At 33.3% G+C, this 19,773-nt stretch overlaps 1 protein-coding gene across 1 annotated transcript; it reads right to left on the reverse strand.

Annotated features, from left to right (window-relative positions):
• Nucleotides 1-1,349: 1,349 nt before the first annotated feature.
• LOC133171648 (uncharacterized) lies at nucleotides 1,350-15,943 on the reverse strand. The gene is made up of 14 exons (XM_061306434.1): nucleotides 15,855-15,943; nucleotides 13,526-13,608; nucleotides 12,975-13,013; nucleotides 12,524-12,743; nucleotides 11,083-11,252; nucleotides 10,795-10,964; nucleotides 10,294-10,456; nucleotides 9,844-9,873; nucleotides 9,297-9,458; nucleotides 8,571-8,771; nucleotides 5,762-5,881; nucleotides 5,415-5,612; nucleotides 5,097-5,191; nucleotides 1,350-4,996 (listed from the first exon to the last, which is right to left on the reverse strand). Exons 2-14 carry the CDS (start codon nucleotides 13,548-13,550, stop codon nucleotides 3,698-3,700), a joined length of 2,892 nt encoding a protein of 963 aa, XP_061162418.1. The 5' UTR covers nucleotides 13,551-13,608; nucleotides 15,855-15,943; the 3' UTR covers nucleotides 1,350-3,697.
• Between the last annotated feature and the right edge of the window lie 3,830 nt (nucleotides 15,944-19,773).

A 19,773-nucleotide genomic window follows, 5' to 3' on the forward strand; every position in this document is an offset into this window, starting at 1 on the left:
GGATTATATATGTGAAGTATGAAAGCCCTAGCTCTAACCTTTCAAAAGTTATGGCCAAGGTTAAAGTTTTTCAAAAGTAGGTCAAACTCCAAGGTCAAGGTCAAAAGGTCAAAGTTGTTGGTATCCAAAGGAAGGCCTTGTCACAAACAATACACATGTGAAGTTTGAAACCCTAAGCTCCAACTGTTCAGAAGTTATGGCCAAGGTTAAAGTCTCATAAAATTTTGCAAAAGTGGGTCAAACTCCAAGGTCAAAAGGTCAAATATGATGGTACCCAAAGAAAGGTCTTGTCACAAGGAATACACATGTGAAATATGAAAGTCATAGCTCCAACCAATCAAAAGTTATGGGCAAGGTTAAAGTTGACAACAGACAGACAGACAGGACAAAAACAATATACCCCCAGGATCTTTCGATCCGGGGGCATAAAAAGAATTATTGTACGGTAATGATTAAACATCTACATGTAGCGGTAAAGGGAGAAAATTCTTTATGATGTAAGTATTGAATATATCCTGATCTCTCCAATATTTTGATGCCAATCTCTATGACCTCCATATTTAGCAGATTTGATTCTCATACTTTTCCTTGAAGTTATCTTGATATTACATGTATTTACATGCTCAAGACGCACCCTCTTGTCATAAGCATTCATGAAGAGAAGTACGCATGTATAAACTTTTACTTAGAGAAAAGTCGGGCTGCTAAGATTGGTATCTCTAACAGTGATTAGTCACTGCATCTTTCTTAAAATTTTATTAAGGCCCTGCTATGCACCTACGCTCTAGTGATCAGTCTGTCTGTCCAATATCATTTGTCTGCAATATATTTTTCTCTCCTTTTGGCCAAATCTGGCTCATACTTCACCCATAGAATGCCCATGGATAGAGGATATGCAGTGACCCCTAAACAAATTTTGTAGATTAAAGGTCAAGGTAAAAAAAAAACTATGTAACATCTTTGTCAAGAGTACTTTTTCTCTCCCCTTGCCCTATTCTTGCTCACACCTTACCCAAAAAGTGCCTGTGGGTAAGGGGCATGCAGTGAACTTGAACCAAGTTTCTATATCAAAAGTCAAGGTCATAGCAGATCTCTCTGTTCCAGAGCATATTTTTTCTGCTTTTTGCCTTATCTGGCTCATACTTTACCCATGATCTATAAACTCAGGACAGCTTTCTAGTCCCATTCTATCATAAGTAAAATTTAGTAATTCATTGATCACCTAATTTCATGCTCTGGCTCAACCACAAAAGCAATAAAAATTGGTGTTTTGTACTTTTCATACTGAGATTCAAAATTCATAACCAGTAAGTGAATAACAAAACAAACATCTTAATTTTCAACATAAATATATTTAATTAACTTCTTCCATTTAAAAAAAAAAATACAAACCTTCCATATTCATTAAAAATATCTGTTTAAAAGGGAAAGAAAAAAAAATTGATATGTATCATACCTTTCAATAGAAAATCTTCTGGATAAATAATTCAAATAAAAGCAGTGGTAAAAACCGACATGCCACAACATGGAATGGAATGTACTTAATACATCAACAACATTTATCAATAAACTGCTGAATATTCAAAATACAAAAAAAAAAACATGGACAGAATATTTGTATGATGTACATGACTGTATAAATACTTTGTAATACATGTACTGGAGCAAGATATGTGGCTTTGTGTAGTGTATACAAGTACATGTACTTCAATCTCTGACTTTAAATAATCTTCATAAGAAATTAAGACCGAATGATGTCAAAAAGGTTCGTTTCCTTACATTCTTGCTCTTGAGCTCTTTTGAAAAGCTTGACACCATACTGGGAGAATGGAATGCAATTGTTTAACTGTCGCTGGACCAGACCTGGACTTGAACCCAAGCCCCATGAATCAATCAACTGAACAACCTGACCATCCGTGATCAGATCTGCCTGACCGCTACACATGGTTTCAGGCAAGCTAGCAAGTGTCTTCCAGGTTCTTTTGACATGATGTAAGTAATGCATATGTACATTAAATAAACTAAAACGTGTCAAAGCTTTCATGATATTGACAAGTGATAGGTAAATCACTTTCAACTTCAGTGTACACAATACTATCTAAGTAACAAGCAAAATATTAATCCCCCCCTTTTTTGAAAAAAAAATTTCCCCTAGAAAATTGCATTCCTTTAAAACAGATAAAGTACAGTGTATAAACAACTAATTTCAGCAAAGAGACTTTGCAACACTTCTTCATATGCAACTAATTCCTACAGAACCCGTCACAATGAAGTTTTGATTGTGAACAGGGATAACCTATGTCATTCACCAAATCTGAAGTCTCTGTTTGTATATATTTCTTTTGATGGACAAACAGACAGACCAGGATCTATGATCTTGCAAGCATAAAAACACACGATATACATGTAATAATATTATTAAAGCACCAGGCATGAACTCTTCAAAAATGTCTGTGTCCAGCACAGATATTGAAAACAAAATGAATATCAAGCAAATCTACACTATAACAATAAAATTCTATTTTAAAACAAATATACTTTAGGAAAATGTAATTCATAATGGTTGAAAAATAATGCTATTAAATAATGATATTTTTGGTTTGTTGAAAATATTTCTTATACAATTAATGTACACATGCCATGGCACTATTCTTTATTGATGAAGAGGTGTACACACTGCAACATTTGGGTAAAGCATCTAGAATATATTCCTGATTTAGTTACACAGAAACAAATGTTTATGAATTTACATTAATTCTGCATGTTCTAATACATGTACATACATGTATATATACCTATACAAATAGTATACAAAACATCAAATTAATAGCACATCTGTTTGTTTCTCTGACTATTTCATACATTATGATATGGATTTCAAATAGAAATACCTGTGTATACATATAAATATAAATATATATATGTATTTTAGTGTTGTCAACAAGTAACTGGTTAACAGTCAAAGGCTACCATCAGTTAGTAGAACTGCTACTTGGATGTACAGATATTTTACTGAGTAAATAAGTAGAGAAGAAATGATATTTTGTTTTTTAAAAGTATTCTTACTAACATGCCATTGATTTTATTTACCATTATTAGTCTCAATCTAAGAGTTTTTCTTCTGATTTAACAAGATCCCAAACAACAAAAACATGGAAATATTTAAGAAGACATGTTAATTTTAACCTGCAAAGTGTAGACATTTGAAATGGAATAAACAAACATGCAACAAAGTCAGCTAATACAGGGTATTTTCTTGAACAAAAAAAATGCCCTAGTTGGAGTGACATTTGAGAGCAAATTTATTTAGAAGATAGTGTGTGTTTGTAATTGTAAATAATGCTCACATTCAGTGCATCTTTTTTTTATATATATCCGAATATAAAATATACAGAAATTGTAAAAATGTTACATTTCTTATGGTCCTATTGAATATCTATTGCCAGCAAGGATGTTCAGAAATGTAATGAAAAATCATCCAAGAAACCCAATACTCAGTTGGAAAAGTAACCTGTTACTAAAAATCATCTGATTTGACAACACCAGCATAATTAATTTGAAAATTCAATACAAAACCTGAAGGTTCTTAGATATATACATGTATATGTACAAGTACATGAACTAAATTTAAAATACATCTGTTGTAATACATGCTTCAAAATCAAAGTATAACATGTAGATTTATGAGGTGAAATATTCAGACAAAAACATCTTCACTGTCACAGGCCAAAGAAATGTGTCTTTCTTCCTGAATATTAGACAAGTCAGAATGAGATTGAGTTTGTCGTCTGCTAATTTGATTGTTCAGACGTTGGTTCAGGTCTCCAAGTGACCTTCTGTATGAATTATCTGGTGATCTTTGATTCCTGGTTTCCTCTGGATTCAAATGAGAATGAATGGGTAGATTTCCAACAGAAAGGGATATGGGGCGGTCCTTCTCCAGGGGGCGTGGCTTGCTTATTCCATCTTCCTGCCTTGTGTTTGATTGACTACTTGCCAATCCTCCAGTTGGATGGTCTGAATTTCCCAGAGTGAGGCTACTCCTTGAGGCAACACAGTGTGTAGTGGGTAGATGCTGTAATGAGGTAGCCATTCCTCGTCTGTCCTCTGTCCATCTCTCTATAGGATGCAAACTGGAAAGGCTGGCTGAATTTGTCCTGGGTGGTGAATCTTTTGATCGATCATCAGAATCTTTAAAACCTTGATTTAGTATGCCCCTATGCTCTCTATCTGTAAAGTGATCCTCACTAAAAAGCAAACCCTTGGAGCTGCTGTCAGATGCTCTATTTTTCCGATCCTCTTTCGATTTTGTTTGCTTTCTTTCCCTCAAATCTTCATTTTTGTGATATTTCTCTTCCTTGAAATTGGGTTGATTTTTGGAAGAATCTAAATATTGGTTAGGTTTCTGTCTTGATGGACTGCCTGAAAAATTCCCTCTTGCAGTGGAACTTATGTCTCCCTTTCTCCCAGGCTCTAGTCCTTGCATGTGCAAAGATGTTCCTTTTCTATACTGTATTTGGTCTGATTGATGATCATATGGTTGTCTCTCTGAATTTTCTCTCACATCATTATCACTTTTTTGTCTTTGAGGATGAAAGCTTCTTCCTTCAATTTGCCTTCCATCTTTTGATCTGCTGGGGACCCTTTCTGTATACTCATGCTCACTCCTCTCCCTGTTTGAGGTTCTGGACCCTCGATTAGGTACCTCACTGTAAGAGGGACTATGAACTTTTGGGACAGATCGGTTCAGAGGTAGGTCTGTGGATGATTCGGAGCTGTAAGACATACTGTATGTATGATTAACGGGTCTAATTTCACCACTCTCTGCAGGAGGTGAGGTTGATGTTTGGGCTTCAAAGTTTGGTTGTTGACGTTCTATAGTGCTAAATTCTGGTGGTGGGTAGTCCTCCTCAATGTATTCTTCTTGTGGGGCCTCCACTGTCTGTCCTACAGCCTCATTGTATGTGGGTGGTTTAAGTACCCCATTTTCATATTCCTGGTAATAAATAATGAATCATTTTGAACCAAAACATTTTACTTATAATTTTCAAAGAAATCTTTTTAAGCTTTGTAATAAACAGGAAGTTGGCATTTACCAGTGGAGGTTCTTCATAGGGGGGACTTTCCAGTGCCTCCTCATAGGTGGGAGGGAAATCCACAGGCCTCTGAGCCTGTCTACCTCTACGACCTCCTAAAGGGAAACAACTCTTTATTACTGCGTCCACTCAGAAATATTTTTACTTTTTATTTCCTTTCTTGTCTATAATTCTAAACAATTAAACCCTTACAAATCAAGCAGAAATACAGAAGTTTTACCAGTACGTCTTCTTTTTAGTGCTACATTTACTATGTGAAATACTTTAACCCACTATTTGGACATTACACTTTCGATCAGACCAATTTTCCTCCCTTACTTCTATTACTTATTCCTCCACTGATCGTGGGTATCCCTGATTCTCTGTCCATCTCCCGTGCTCGTGCAATATGACATCGTCTTATAAGGAAGAAGAGAACACACAAGATGACGAGGAGGAAAACAGAGATGACGAGCGGAACGATGACACTGACTGTCATCGTGTAGTTAGTGCTCCGAGTATAACCGGATCCTCCACCTGGTCAAATCAGATAAAAATAGATTTAAGAAACATTTCAAACTACTGTCAGAGGTTTTACCCTACTTTATCTTTTCATTTTTAATATCATGGACCACTTAATCAATAATAAACTCAATATGAAATGAAATGTATGATGAATATCCCACTTAGACATTTAGAGTTGAGTTCATCAGAATTATCCCCACAATGGTTATATCTATCACACTCGAGCTCGCCAGGGATACATCGGCCATTGTTACAGTAAAACATTCCCCTTCTGCCACAGTCTATAAATAAATGAATCATATTAATATGAATGATTACTTATAAATTCAATCTTAGCACAGGAGCAACGGGCAGCATACAAACTCATCAACTTCACCTATAATGTACTGAAAAAGAATTGAAGTAGTTATTAAAGAAACATATCAAAATCACAATACATGTACTTAAATATTACAGTAAACCATGCCTGTTTTCAATAGTAAGAAGAGAATCACAATTTTTTTTTGTTCTAACATGACGTACACAACAGGACTATGTGTACAATTCATTCTAAGGAATGTTTAATGTCTTCCAGATTTCATACATATCATTTGCCATAAGCTTATTTTTTGTGGCTTTTGCCAAATGTGTATCTCTTCCAAATTTCTGAAGTGCAGCTAAAGGGGAAGGACCTTAAAGGTGCTTGGACACAGATTTGAAGTTAATATTTTCTCAAATTTTCTGTAAAATTTTATGACTTATATGTTGCTATAGCATTTCATACTAAAATATAATAAAAATCTTATTTCATCTCGAAGTTATTGAAACTTCAAATTTCTGAACGCGTTTGATTGACACATCCTTGCACTTTCACAATTTTTAATTTTATTCTTAATACTTAAGAAAAGTGGCAATTTTGTTGTGTATTAATGAAAAAAATTAAAACTATAATCCAGAAAATTCAGAGTAGAAATGTTCGAAAGCAAAACCCACTCACAGTATTGTCAGTCCGTGCTCAGTGGTGTGTGCAGACTTTAACAATTGAACACACCCGGTGAATCGTAAACATTAACAATAACAGAGCTCGTGCCCTGTTTACAAAAACAGTTTACGTTTCACGGGTGTATTCAATTTGTTAAACTCTGTACTCAACACTGAGCACGGGCTGACGATATTAGTGAGGGGGTTTGCTTTCGCACATTTCTACTCTGAATTTTCTGGATTATAGATGTAATGTTTTTCATTAATACACAACAAGATCGCTTCTTTTCTTAAATATTAAGGATAAAGATAAAATTTCTGAAAGTGCAAGGATGTGTTAATCAAACGCATCCAGGAATTCGTAGTTCCAATAATTTCCAGATAAAATAAGTATTTAATTACATTTTCGTGTGAAATGCTATTGCAATATATAAGTCGTGATATTATACAGAAAATTTGAGAAAATATTAACTTCAAACCTTTAAGCTGAAAAAAATTTTGTCATTCATTTTTTTTTTTCATATTTTGTATACATGTATTACTAATTTAGTATGTCATACATATCTTTTTTAAGTGTTTGTTTTCTTACCTTACTTCAGAGATATTGATAGACAAATACTACGCCATTTGGTGTCTATGTGAAGGTTTAATTCATGTTTATGAGCCCATTATTCTGACCATAATGGGAATTTTTAAGCACAGATCAAACATAGGTAATCAAAGATTATAAAGCTCTTTTCAAAGAATGTTATCTATTAGTAAGGCAAATCTCGCATCATATTTTTTTTCTTCTAGTTAGTGTGCATCCCGAGATAAATATCCATGCAAGTTTGGTTTAATTAGGACTTAAAATTACTTGGAAATGGACTAGCTGCAGAACTGTAGCTCTCTGCTTGAGAAAATGCGGACAGACAAAGCAGAGAGCTACAGATCCAAGTGTTGTAAAAACCTTCGATTTACGCCGCTGCTTTTTTGTCGCTCGCTTTGACTATTCGTCAGGAATAGGAGTAAAATATATGGATAATTATTGGATACCACTTTTAAAGCAGGGGAAAGCAATAAATACAAGAAATAATAGCTGAAGCGAGCGACAAAAAAGCGGCGGCGTAAATCGAAGGTTTTTACAACGCTTGGATCTGTAGCTCTCTGCTTTGTCTGTCCGAATTTTCTCAAGCAGAGAGCTACAGTTTTGCAGCTAGAAATGGACCTGCTTCAAAACATTTAACCTATTCACTTATCAAGAAAATGTCTGGAAGTGTCCATCCTAAGGTTCATCATCCATGCAATTTTAATCATAACAGGCCATATAATTACAGAGCTAGTCCAAAAACATTATCCTGGTCACTCATCTGGAAAATGTATGTCAAACTCAGCATCCGAAGTTGGTCTGGAAGTGTCCATCCGTAGATGCATCTTACATGCTAATTTGGTTAAAGTATGGCTAAAATTCACTCAACTGGAATATAAAGGTCAGATCCAGCATCCAAAGCAGATTGGGTAGTGTCCATCCCTAGATGCATCATCCATGCAATTTTGATCTGGGTAGGGTTTATAGTTACTTGGTAATGGACCTGCTCCAAAAACATAAACCTGGTCACTCATCTGGAAAATGTAAGTCAGATCCAGCATCCAAAGTAAGTTTAGAAGTGTCCATCCCTAGATGCATCATCCATGCAAGTTTAGTCCAGATAGGGCCTATAGTTACTTTTTTACGATGTCACAGACTTGTTGGATGTGTAGGGAAATAGAGGAATGGACCAATCTATTTCATGATTTGTAAATGTTTATAAGAACATTTATAAACATTGAAAATTTTTTATATTTTCATATAAGATACTGAAGTAAAACAAATTGTTAAAAATTTATACAAGTACTGGTGATTTAAATAACGTTATTAGACTATGACGTCGTTAAACTGAGTCATGTGACCATGAGTCCTTCATCCCCTTTAGCTAACCCTATTAATCCTTCATATGTAATGAAATACAACAGGGGAGTCAATATACTGACCAGTGGGTCCTCGTTCTCTGTAAGAGGCATACACAATTTTGAGGTTGTCCATCGGTCTAAGCGTCCCTCTGTAGCGTATGTAGAAACCCTTGTATGTGTCATTAAAGCTTGGGTATGCCCTGTTGGGAAATACTTTGTCCTTAAGCTGGCTAATAGATGTCAATCCATCTCGAATCTCCACTTCCTGTTTAGCATAACTGACTGTAATAGATAAATATTCTGTAAATAACTTCAAATGACAATGTAGTAAGACTTGATGTGTATTCCAAACCTTTTTTCTTATTACAATGAAAATTTTTAAACTAAGCCATAATGTGGTCTTATTTGGCATATTTCTATCAATGATAAGTAGTTGTGTCTTGATTAGACAAGTTTTACTGCTATATCATTATGTCATTCATATATATATCTTGATGAAAAATATGTCTCAAATTAAATGCATCCATTAAAAGCATGTTTGGTATATTTAAACATTTAACTGACTATTCTTTTTAAAACCTTCCCTTGTAATGGATACTGTTATTTGAACAACCTAGAATACATTGTTCTTAAAAAATCTGAATACCATTTTTGGTTTTAAATGATCATACTAAAGAAGTAAAAAATGTTAATAGTTAACAAATGCCCTTGATCAGAAAATTTCACTTGAACCTTTTGCTCAGGTGAATTCAAATGCATTCTTATTTTGAATTCCAGCAAATCAATCTGTTTCTGTGTCTAACTTACTCAGTGTGTCAGTACGAAAGCTGATAATTTTCATGTACATCCTGTCAAAATCCGGCTGTTTTTTTATGACCCAGACACAGTCATATTCAACATCTTTAATGCTGTTTATCATCTGGAAATCTATAATTCCTCCTTGTCCAAGCAAATCATACTTTCCACAGTCTGAAATTTCAAACAGTTAAACTTTTATGTCTAAGGGTAGACTTTCATACAGGTGTGTGGTGTTTGCCTTTACCAAATTATTTTTTTCAAAAATCTACTGATTTTTTTTTCTCTAAAATGAAGTTATAAGAATAGATCAAATTCAAACCAAATCAATAAATTATCAGTAGTTATGGACCATAGTCCATACAACCTTAATAAATGAAAAAATGAAAATATTTAACGTGAAAAGTATAAAAATTATCCTGCATAACAATTCATAAATTATAAATACAAATAAATCCTATCTAAAGTTACACTTTAAGGAGTATTGGAATTATTAACTGTCAAAGATTCTGAAGCTTTTAAGTATAAGAGTATTAGATATAGTGAATAAAATCCTTACTTGATCTTGGGACAGTGATAGAATCTCCATCTAAAAATAAATTTTTTTCTGTTTAAAACTAATCGTGACATCCTACTGAATCACATGGAAACACATATATACAGAATAATTCCAATTAAATGGAACAAAGAACATTAATACTTGTAAATAATAAACAATAATAAATATTAATACATTTAGCAACTATAGGTGAAATTTTTTTATAGACAGTAAAACTTGGCTTATCCGGAAACCACAGGTTCCATAGAAATTTGCTGAATAAGACAACATTCCAGATTAGACATTTCAAACAACTGAAGTTACTGAAAGGACTGACAGTTTTCATCATAATAGGCAAGTTTTCGAATTACATGTACACAACATTCAGATAACACAAGTTTTACTGTATTTTCTTTGACCTTGTTTTTTTTTTCTTGAGTGAAATGATAGTATTAAAGGGTAATATTTTACCTCTGTAAAAAGTGTAAGTAAATCTGAATCCTAGATATCTGTTTTGGTCCTCGAGCAGATGATGGCCTGTGTTAAAAATGATCTTCATTTCTGGGCCCTTTGACAGAACTGCCGAGCGATCCGAACTACCATCCACAGGCAATCTTCTGAGGCTATTGTCAAACTGGAAAGAAGGACATTTAAAAGGTCACTTTGCATCATTCATCTAATTTTTTTCAAAATACAAATATGAACTACAGTAATACAGTTGAATTTCCATATCTCAAACACCATTATCTGGAATACCATGGATAAGTCTCAGTGAGATGGAATTCCAAACCACTTCTTCTATATGTATTTTTTCCTTGATATGTCTAATCTTCTAAGATATCTCTCTTTCTTTTTTCCGTCCCATAGAGTTCATGATAATAAGGTTTGACTGTATTTTAAATTAAATGCTGATCAAAAAGACCTTAAAAGTAATTTTATTCTTTCTGAAAATATAGGAAAATCTTAACTTACAAACACTTCACTGTATGGTGATATATGCCAGTCATCAAATATCACAAGGATTCTGGAATATTCTGGATTTCTAATGATCCAGGTATACTGGTCCCCATTCTGGATGTAACCACTTGGAAAGTTAGGAGAGCGTATGTCTCCAGTCCTGGTTGACAAAATCTCACTATTGGCTATAAAAGAATTTTTCAAAATATTTAAACAAATTCTGCTGCCAAATGTCATCCATATCTTGGGAATTTGGTTTTATGCAACTTGAAATTCATTGGTTCTTCAAGTATTGATACCTACCATTAACATTGAACTGTAAGGATATATTGGGTGGGGTTTGTTGAGAACAAAGTCCCACAAATACTGCACTGGAAACAGACTTAAACTGGCCACCAGGCCATCCACTGTGTTCATAAAACTTAACAGAATCATTCAGATAGGAACTGTCGAACACAAACAGGTAGGAACAGCTGTAAGACAAGACAAAACCTGGTACAGTAATACTTATAGTGAAGTGCCAGGGACCAATGATTTGGATTTAAAATATATTTTATTCAAATCAATGAAATGGATTGAACAGCAGGCATAAATGTCTATGGTCGTCCTCTCCATATTGGTCAAGGCACAATCACTTACATTGTAGTGATCACCTTGACCAATGATTTTGCTTCTTTATAAACATAATTCATAATAAGTTCATAATATGTTTTTAAGGCTAAAGGGAATGAAAATCACCTTTCTATAAGGCAGCATGAATTCATAATAAGCATGTTTATTGTAACCATGTTTTATTGTGTTAATATCTGGGTATGACGACTAGGGCACAGTTAAGTAAGACAATTGATCATGATGTACGCAAGTTACAATTCCATTGTTTGAAAACAAATTTGTTACCCCCAAATGAATTTACTGGTACTTATTTTTACTTCTTAACTATTCCTCTTGAAGGAGAAAAGGCCCTTTGTTTGAAAATCAGTTATATATTTAAAATCTGTGTTGTTTTGTATTCAAAGTTGGTTCATTAGTTGTCAAGAGAGAATTCATACAAGACTAGAATAAAACTCTCACTTTCTAGATTATCTGCATCTGATAATCATATTCTCCGAGCAGCCTTACGTTGTAACCAGTCAACACATATTTAAATATGCATTTCCACTTTGTGTTACATTGGTTTTCACAAAGGGTTAGATGAACTTAGACACCCATAGTTTTATAGGCTACATTCATGATGAATATTAAGACCGTACGTTGAAGTTACAACTTTACATGAAAGTGTTGACATGGAATGGGTTGATACTACCATTGTTCATATAAGGGAACCTGCATTTAAGGTTCATCAATCCCCTGTTCACTCATACAAGATGTTGCTTTAACACTTACGATTTTTTAAAAGAAGTATATTCTATATGTTGAATGCAAACAATTTTAGCATAGCTTGCAAGGCAAAATTTGTCAAAAATGACATTTCAACTTGACAAAGAATGGAGGTGTACAAGACGAGAACAATCCCCGGTCTGAAAAAGACATTTCTTGAAAATTGAAACTGGTCATCAATATTACAACATGAAAAACACTCTCCAGCTATGGCACACTTTTATAACCAACATATGGTGACTATTCTTGTGCAAATTTACATTGATCTGTTTTAAATAACCATGATAAACACCCTTGATTTCTTTTTTGCTAGATTTTAACAATAAATAAGGCTGAACTATAAATCTCTACTTAACAAAATACTCACTCTGGTGTACACTCTTTCAGTGAGTGGGGGGCCGAGGTGGAGCAAGTGAAGGACCATTTATTAATAGTATGTATTGAGATGTGGCAGTTGGAGCACCCTTTAATGCGTAAAAGACAAGGACCATTTTCAGTGGGCCCAGTTCCACTTGTCACTCCCACAATGCCTTGCTCTTGAGGAAATGGCAAAGTTATGTAGTTTGTTTTGCAAATATCTATGAGTCCTAAAAAACATGAAAATTGAATCATAAATTAAAAAAAAAAAAACGTTTTGCAAATACATTTAAAAATAAGATTTTCCTCAAAATATTTGTTACTAACATCATTATGTAGGATATAGATATCAGTTTTTTATTGCATAATAATTTTTACTTATTTTAAAAACCTTATATTTATCAAAGTAAGTTTCTTGGTATTTTTTTCTCTTCCACACATACATGTATTTATCAATTTACCTTGAGCGTGAGATGTACATATTGTGATGAATAAAAAACCTGTAAAACAAAAGCAAATAAGCTTTAAATTTTTAGTCCAAAACAAATAGTTTTAGTGTGTAACAAAATTTAAATTCTAATGATCGAAAAAAATGTATCTATAAAAAAGGAAATTAAAAATGATGACCATTTCTTTTTAATCTTTTTAAAAGAGGTATCAACTTGTGGCAGCTTTTATCTCCTTTGGAGTGCTATAATTTCTGAGGCAGCCCATAGGAAATAAATTCACCCTCTCAATATAAAAGGTGAATTTTATGCTCTTTCACCATAAAATTTAATGCATATGAAGTTTTCACCTTGAATGATTATCTTGTAACAAATAAAGTTATCAATATATCATTACTTTTGCAGATAAGTCAAGATAAGTAAAGAGCAAACAAAAAACAAAAACAAAACTAAGTTTAAAGATTAGCTTATCAAATATTGCAAACACACATTTAATATGTTGCTTTAATCATGCAACTGCATCTTAAAACCAAAATATCTTAGTAAATACTAAGAGAAACTTTTACCTAGAGATAAGTACTGAGTCCTCATATTGAAGTCTGATTAATCACATCCACTTCGTTTTTGTCTGTAGTAATTCCTGTTTCATCTACATATTAAATAAAAGAAAAAAAAACATGTCTGCATTATCAAGTCTCTTCTTCAAACTAAATCTTCAGGATGTTTACACAACAGAAGATTTAAAGCCCTTTGTTTGTCCAGACCTAGAGGATCATTGCTTAAAAGCATGAATTTATGACACATGTGTGCAAAGAATAATACATGTATTTAGCAATAATTTGGATATGCATAATACACACTGTTCCAGTTTAATTAATGTACAAGAAATGCTGACTGATTTCTGGTTCAATGTTATCTGACCACTGAAGCATAGAGTCTGGAGATGCTATCACTAAAGTCACTTTTCGATTACCATTGAAAAGTATATATATGATCAAATCAAAAGCTCAACATTTTTCTCAGGTTTTCTTTATGTAAACTTAATAGACAGCCATGCCTCAAGGTAAGAAAAGATGAGTACATTTTCTGTCTGAATTAATTACTATGAAAGTTAAAATGGACAGAGATGACTGACAATAACATATTACTTTGTTTTCAAATTAAAAAAAAAAAACTGTTTTGCAGATATATATACATTTTCAACAGTGACATTGTTATTTATCCATTAATGATATTTTCACAGAGTAAATATAAATTTATAACAAAAATACTTCACTTTTCCAATTCCCTTCATGAGGAGTGTAAAAGAAGATACTCCCTATAAATAGCTAGAGTGAACCAAAAAATCAAACATTTGCTGACCAAAAATGGCCAAATTATCTCCAAAATGTTGTTTAAATCCATTGTTTTCAACTTTTAATCTTACAACCGCTTAGCTTAGACATATTTCACAACAGTTAAGCTATGACATCTCAGCCTACACCACTATGAACAACTAAAAGCAAAAGGAGCAAAAGGACCCCTTTCCTAATGTACTAAACAGAAAGCCAAATTGTTTTCTACCTGTAGTTGAATATGGAATTTATTTTACTTCTAAGTAGACACATATGTCTCTGTTCTAAGACAGGTTTTTTTTTTTAATAATTTTACCCATGCTTCACACTCATGAAAATATATATATATATATATATATAATAATCCAGTCCATGAAATAAATTCCATATCCAACAACAGCTAGAACATTGAAAATAATCTCATTATTCCATTAAAAAAAATAGAACTCTCAAAATAATAAAATTTATCATCCTAATGATAAAGTATAAAAAATTAAAAAAAAAAATACATTTGAGCGATTCTAATTAAAAAAGAAAAGGAAAAAAGAACATTTTTTCTTATGGATTACAGATATTTCTTCCTTGGCAGTTCACAAAGAAGACCCAAATGAAAATGTTTAATAAATCTAAATGTTTAACCTCAAAAGAAATTCTCTTAATTTTTTTCTTCTATTTATATAAAATTTAATTCTTTTAGTTTTATTAATTAATACAGAATATTAATGCTAAAAAATGAGAATATGCTTTGATTTAGTTCAAGATCTTATAATTAAAGTACATGTACCTTACCACATTCATGGAATCATGTTTAGTATTTTTACATCATGCAATCTAGAGGAGAGGGGGCGGGGTCCGGAGTTATTAAAAGTACATAGACTAGTAATGTTACTAAAAAAATGACCTTGGAAAAATTTCTGGATTGGGCTAATGTTCATGTTTTTGTTAAAACTATCACTAGCAAAACTTTTATATATAAAAAAATCTTTCATGCATGTAATTTTAGTTTGCCTGGCAAATTTCTTTCTGAGTCCTCTTCAGTTATTAATCATGTGGGCAAGTGAAATTTTAATCTGACAGTGTACATTTCATATTCAGTACACTCAGTATAACTGACTGTTACAATTGGCAATCGATTATATTTTCCAATATAAGTTATTTGATATGTCAAGAAGTGCATACCATTTTTTCAATTTCTGTCTCACACACAAACACCCATATATACAGTATTTTTACATACTGAAAGTACATGTTATTAATACATGCTTGTTTATTACATATTCACAATACACATGCTGCAATCGATCACAATATATACTATTCTATACTTCCACATATACAAGTACATGTATATGAAATGTGCTGTATGTTTATTTAATTTCTGCAGCCATATACTTTAGTAATGAATTCCGTGATGTGAACGGGAAGTGAAATAGACAACACGTTTATTTGATTGCATAAACAGGTGCGAAATTCAGAACCTTCTTCTAGCGGCGACATTATATGAATTATGAATTTCTAATGCAGATTCATGTTTTCAAGGTATGGATTATGGTGAACTAACCTTAGAAACAAATAAATATTTCTTCTATATATCCATCTACAGCTCAACAGCACAGGTGACATTTCTGTTTGCTCTTCATGCGCAAGTCATTCTATAACCGGAAGCTAGTGAGCAGGTGCGAGAATCAAGAGTTGTCTGCTCCTTATTCTCTCTCTCTCTCTCTCTCTCTCTCTCTCTCTCATTTTACAACAATCATCGTCACAAGCCACATGATTTGTGCCCATTCTATTCCATAAACATGCTGCTTGATGATATAAAGAATTTGATTTTTTTTTAATTTATCAGCTACAGTGTATCACTTTGGACTGACAAACAATTAAGCCAATAAATAAATAAATAAATAAATAAATAAATAATTTTTTAAAAACAATTAATAAATGTAGTGAGTTGTGAAAGTTGAATAGATGAAAAATGTGACAATACTGTTAGTTTATAAACTGTGTGAACCTTTCTTTGTACGAATTGATCATGGCCGTAGGAACGGGGGGGGGGGGCACAGGGGGCGTGCCCCCCCAATAATATTGCCGATATATAGATTACTATAGAAAACAGAGCTACTATATGCTTGTGCCCCCTCAATGAAAACATCTGATGACCTTTTTTTTTTTTTTTTTTTGCTTGTCAAGGACATTTTGGTTGAAAGCGCCCCCTCTGCTGAAAATGTATGGCTGTGCCCCCCCCCCCCAACTGAAATTGCTTCCTACGGGCCTGTTGATATCATACGGTACGGGGGGGGGGTACCGGAAAAAATGTTCTGCCATAAAATAAGAGAGGAATATACCCCCAGTTCCAACCCCAAAATTTAAAAGTTTGATTTTCCTGAAATAGTTTATTTGATTTCCTTCTTCGGTCTTTTCTTTCTTTCATGGATATGAACGATATACATGTATTGTGTTGTCATTTGTAATGTTTAGAGAAAAGTGTAATAACAAGTACTAAGGCTGTGTACTATGGAATTCCAAATACGACAGCCAACTGCTTACTGCCAACTGCTCACTGCTTACTGCCAACTGCTCACTGCTTACTGCCAACTGCCACACATATTTGAATAAATTTTCATATTTATATTGATATTTATGTGAATTTTCATAAAACCAGTCGCGGGTCCAGGATTTTTTTTACAGGAGGGGCCCACCCAAGTAAAAAAAAAATCCAACAAAGAAATTTCTTGACAAAAAAAGAACAAAAACAAAAAAAAAACGTAAACTCCTCTTCTAAACGTGAAAAACCTATTTCGGCGGGGGGTGGGGGGGGGGAAAGGGAGGGGGATTGACATCTTATGCTTCATATCTATGACTTTTCATATCAACTTAACACGGATCCGCGTTTTCTAGGGGTGGGTAGGTTTCCAAGGTCACTTTTAGTTGTTTTAGTATAGGTCTATACATTAAATAACTCTACAAATTCCAGGGGGTGGTCTGGAACCCCCCTTCCCAACGACCCCCCCCCCCCTCTAGATCTATGTATGTAAAACATAACTTATTTGGGAAAACAAAGAGATATTAATCTTTAATTTGAAAAAATATTTCACTATAGAAATTAACGGAAAATGGAAATTTATTTTCAAAACATCTTCCCCCGCGAAACAACAGTTCCTTTTTTTCAGTTTTTATTTATTCCAAAGGTTTTGTTGTTTCACGGGGGGGGGGGGGGGGGAGGGGGGAGACACGTGTTAAAGATTAAATTAAAAACGGGCAAATAGTCATTTTATTACCAATTTTAAATGAGACCACAAATAAAAAATGTACTTTATCACTTTATCAATCTCATATGTTAAATTTTACATAAGTTAAAACATACGGTGAGATTCAAGAGTCATTTATCCCTTATCATTTTCATGAGTATTTGAAAATGGTGACGTTTTCAGCCTGATTTCAATTAATAAAATTTTCTACCCCCTTATGAAAGGAGTTGTAAATAAGAACAATTAACTTTTTGTCACTGGTTTTTAAAATTAGTACTTAATACTAATGAACTTTTCTTTGCATTCAAACAAGTTTTTATGTCCAAATTGCCATTTATATTGAATTAAATGGATGGAAAATGTAGGCGGGAATCGAGAGTTGGTGTGCATAGTTCTTACAATAATAACAAAATTTGGCGGATTTAGGAATTTTTAAACTGTAAAGGCGAGGAAGGAGTAAATCGGAAGAAGGGGTGTTTCCTCTTAAAAACAAAACATTTAATTTCTGCATTTCGTTGCAGGCAAATAATTTGATACCTTTTTTTTTTATTGACGCGGGTAAGGGGGAGGGGGGTCACATACGACAAAAGAACAAACTTTTAAAAGGGTCTTGAGTAACATTTGTTGGTATATGTATTTATAATAGAAATATTACTGAAAGTTATAATAACAAATAACTTTTGCCTAGTTTAAAATATCGAGTAATATCTTTCGGATTTTCTTTTTACCCTAGAAAAAGTACCTATTATGGGAATTTTTATATGTGTCTTATGTAAATCGTTTTAATGGCTAATGTTCGATCTGTTAGATCTGTAAAAAACATTCGTGGTGGTGGTGGTTGTAGGGAGGGGGGGGGGGGCGTAACCACTAAATTTCCAACATATACTATATACAGTAGTTCTCCCTTACGGAAGCGTATTAGTGCCACGTAATGTTTTTTTTAAAGTTGGTAATTCCAACTTTAAAGTTGGAAAAGCCAAGATTTAAGCACCGCCTTCAAAAATACCTGGTCTGTGTAACCCTGTCAATCAAGTGCATTAAGGTACATCATTGGATGCTAGAACTTGATTGACATTTACTTACTAGTCCCTGTGTATACCCTGTACAACTTGTTTGGCACTCGTGGTGACCTTCAAATTAACTTTTGATCCTTTGATATTTACCACACATGGTACAATAGAGAAGCTGTATTACTATGGAATTTTTAGCTTGATAATATATATACAAACACCTTATTTGAAATGATTATGATATTCTTTATGATAATACTAGTATATATCAAAATTTGGTATAACTTTTATTGAAAGATCAACAAATACTTTGAATAATAATATTTTTTTTAATGGGTGGGGAGTCTTTGACAAACATTAATGAAAATTATTGAGATTAACCTTTATTTACTACTTTTTATTTCTAATTTAAAATCATCTAAAAATCCCAACACAGGTAAAGTTTGACTTCTTGGGTATATTTTACTGTGTATTAAATCACTTCCTGTGTATAGGGATTAGGAGACAAACAACCACAGGTAGACTGCTTGCCCTCAGGGCATTCACACCTGTACAAAACAAGCCCCTCCCTCACCTGGAATTTACCACCCGGTAAAAAATCTCTGCCTTTAAAGTTGGAAAAGCCAACTTTAAAGTTGGAAAAGCCAACTTTAAAGTTGGAATTTTCAACTTTAAAGTTGGAATTTCCAATTTTAAAGTTGGAAAAGCCAACTTTAAAGTTGGAATTACCAACTTTAAAAAAAAACATTACGTGGCACTAATACGCTTCCGTAAGGGAGAACTAATGTATATAGTATATGTTGGAAATTTAGTGTTTACGCCCCCCCCCCAACCACCACCACCACGAATGTTTTTTACAGATCTAACAGGTCGAACATTAGCCATTAAGACACATATAAAAATTCCCACACATAGGTACTTTTCCTAGGGTAAAAAGAAAATCCAAAAGTTATTACTCGATGTTTTAAACTAGGCAAAAGTTATTTGTTATTATAACTTTCAGTAATATTTCTATTATAAATACATATACCAACAAATGTTACTCAAGACCCTTTTAAAAGTTTGTTCTTTTGTCGTATGTGACCCCCCCCCCCTTACCCGCGTCAAAAATTTGCCTGCAACAAAATGCAGAAATTAAATGTTTTGTTTTTAAGAGGAAACACCCCTTCTTCCGATTTACTCCTTCCTCGCACTTACAGTTTAAAAATTCCTAAATCCGCCAAAT

The sequence above is a fragment of the Saccostrea echinata genome, unplaced genomic scaffold (assembly GCF_033153115.1).
Source record: "Saccostrea echinata isolate AGI-Se365-2 ecotype Australia unplaced genomic scaffold, CSIRO_AGI_Sech_v1 ptg000054l, whole genome shotgun sequence".
In the NCBI taxonomy this organism is placed as follows: domain Eukaryota; kingdom Metazoa; phylum Mollusca; class Bivalvia; order Ostreida; family Ostreidae; genus Saccostrea; species Saccostrea echinata.

Excerpts from the sequence above, each read along its gene's own strand:
- LOC133171648 (XM_061306434.1), bottom strand. The coding sequence starts at position 13,550 with ATGAGGACTCAGTACTTATCTCTAG. Across the intron at positions 9,459-9,843 it reads TATCACTGTCCCAAGATCAA|ACTGTGGAAAGTATGATTTG; the intron begins GTAAGGATTTTA and ends TTGAAATTTCAG. Across the intron at positions 8,772-9,296 it reads CTTTCGTACTGACACACTGA|TCAGTTATGCTAAACAGGAA; the intron begins GTAAGTTAGACA and ends TATCTATTACAG.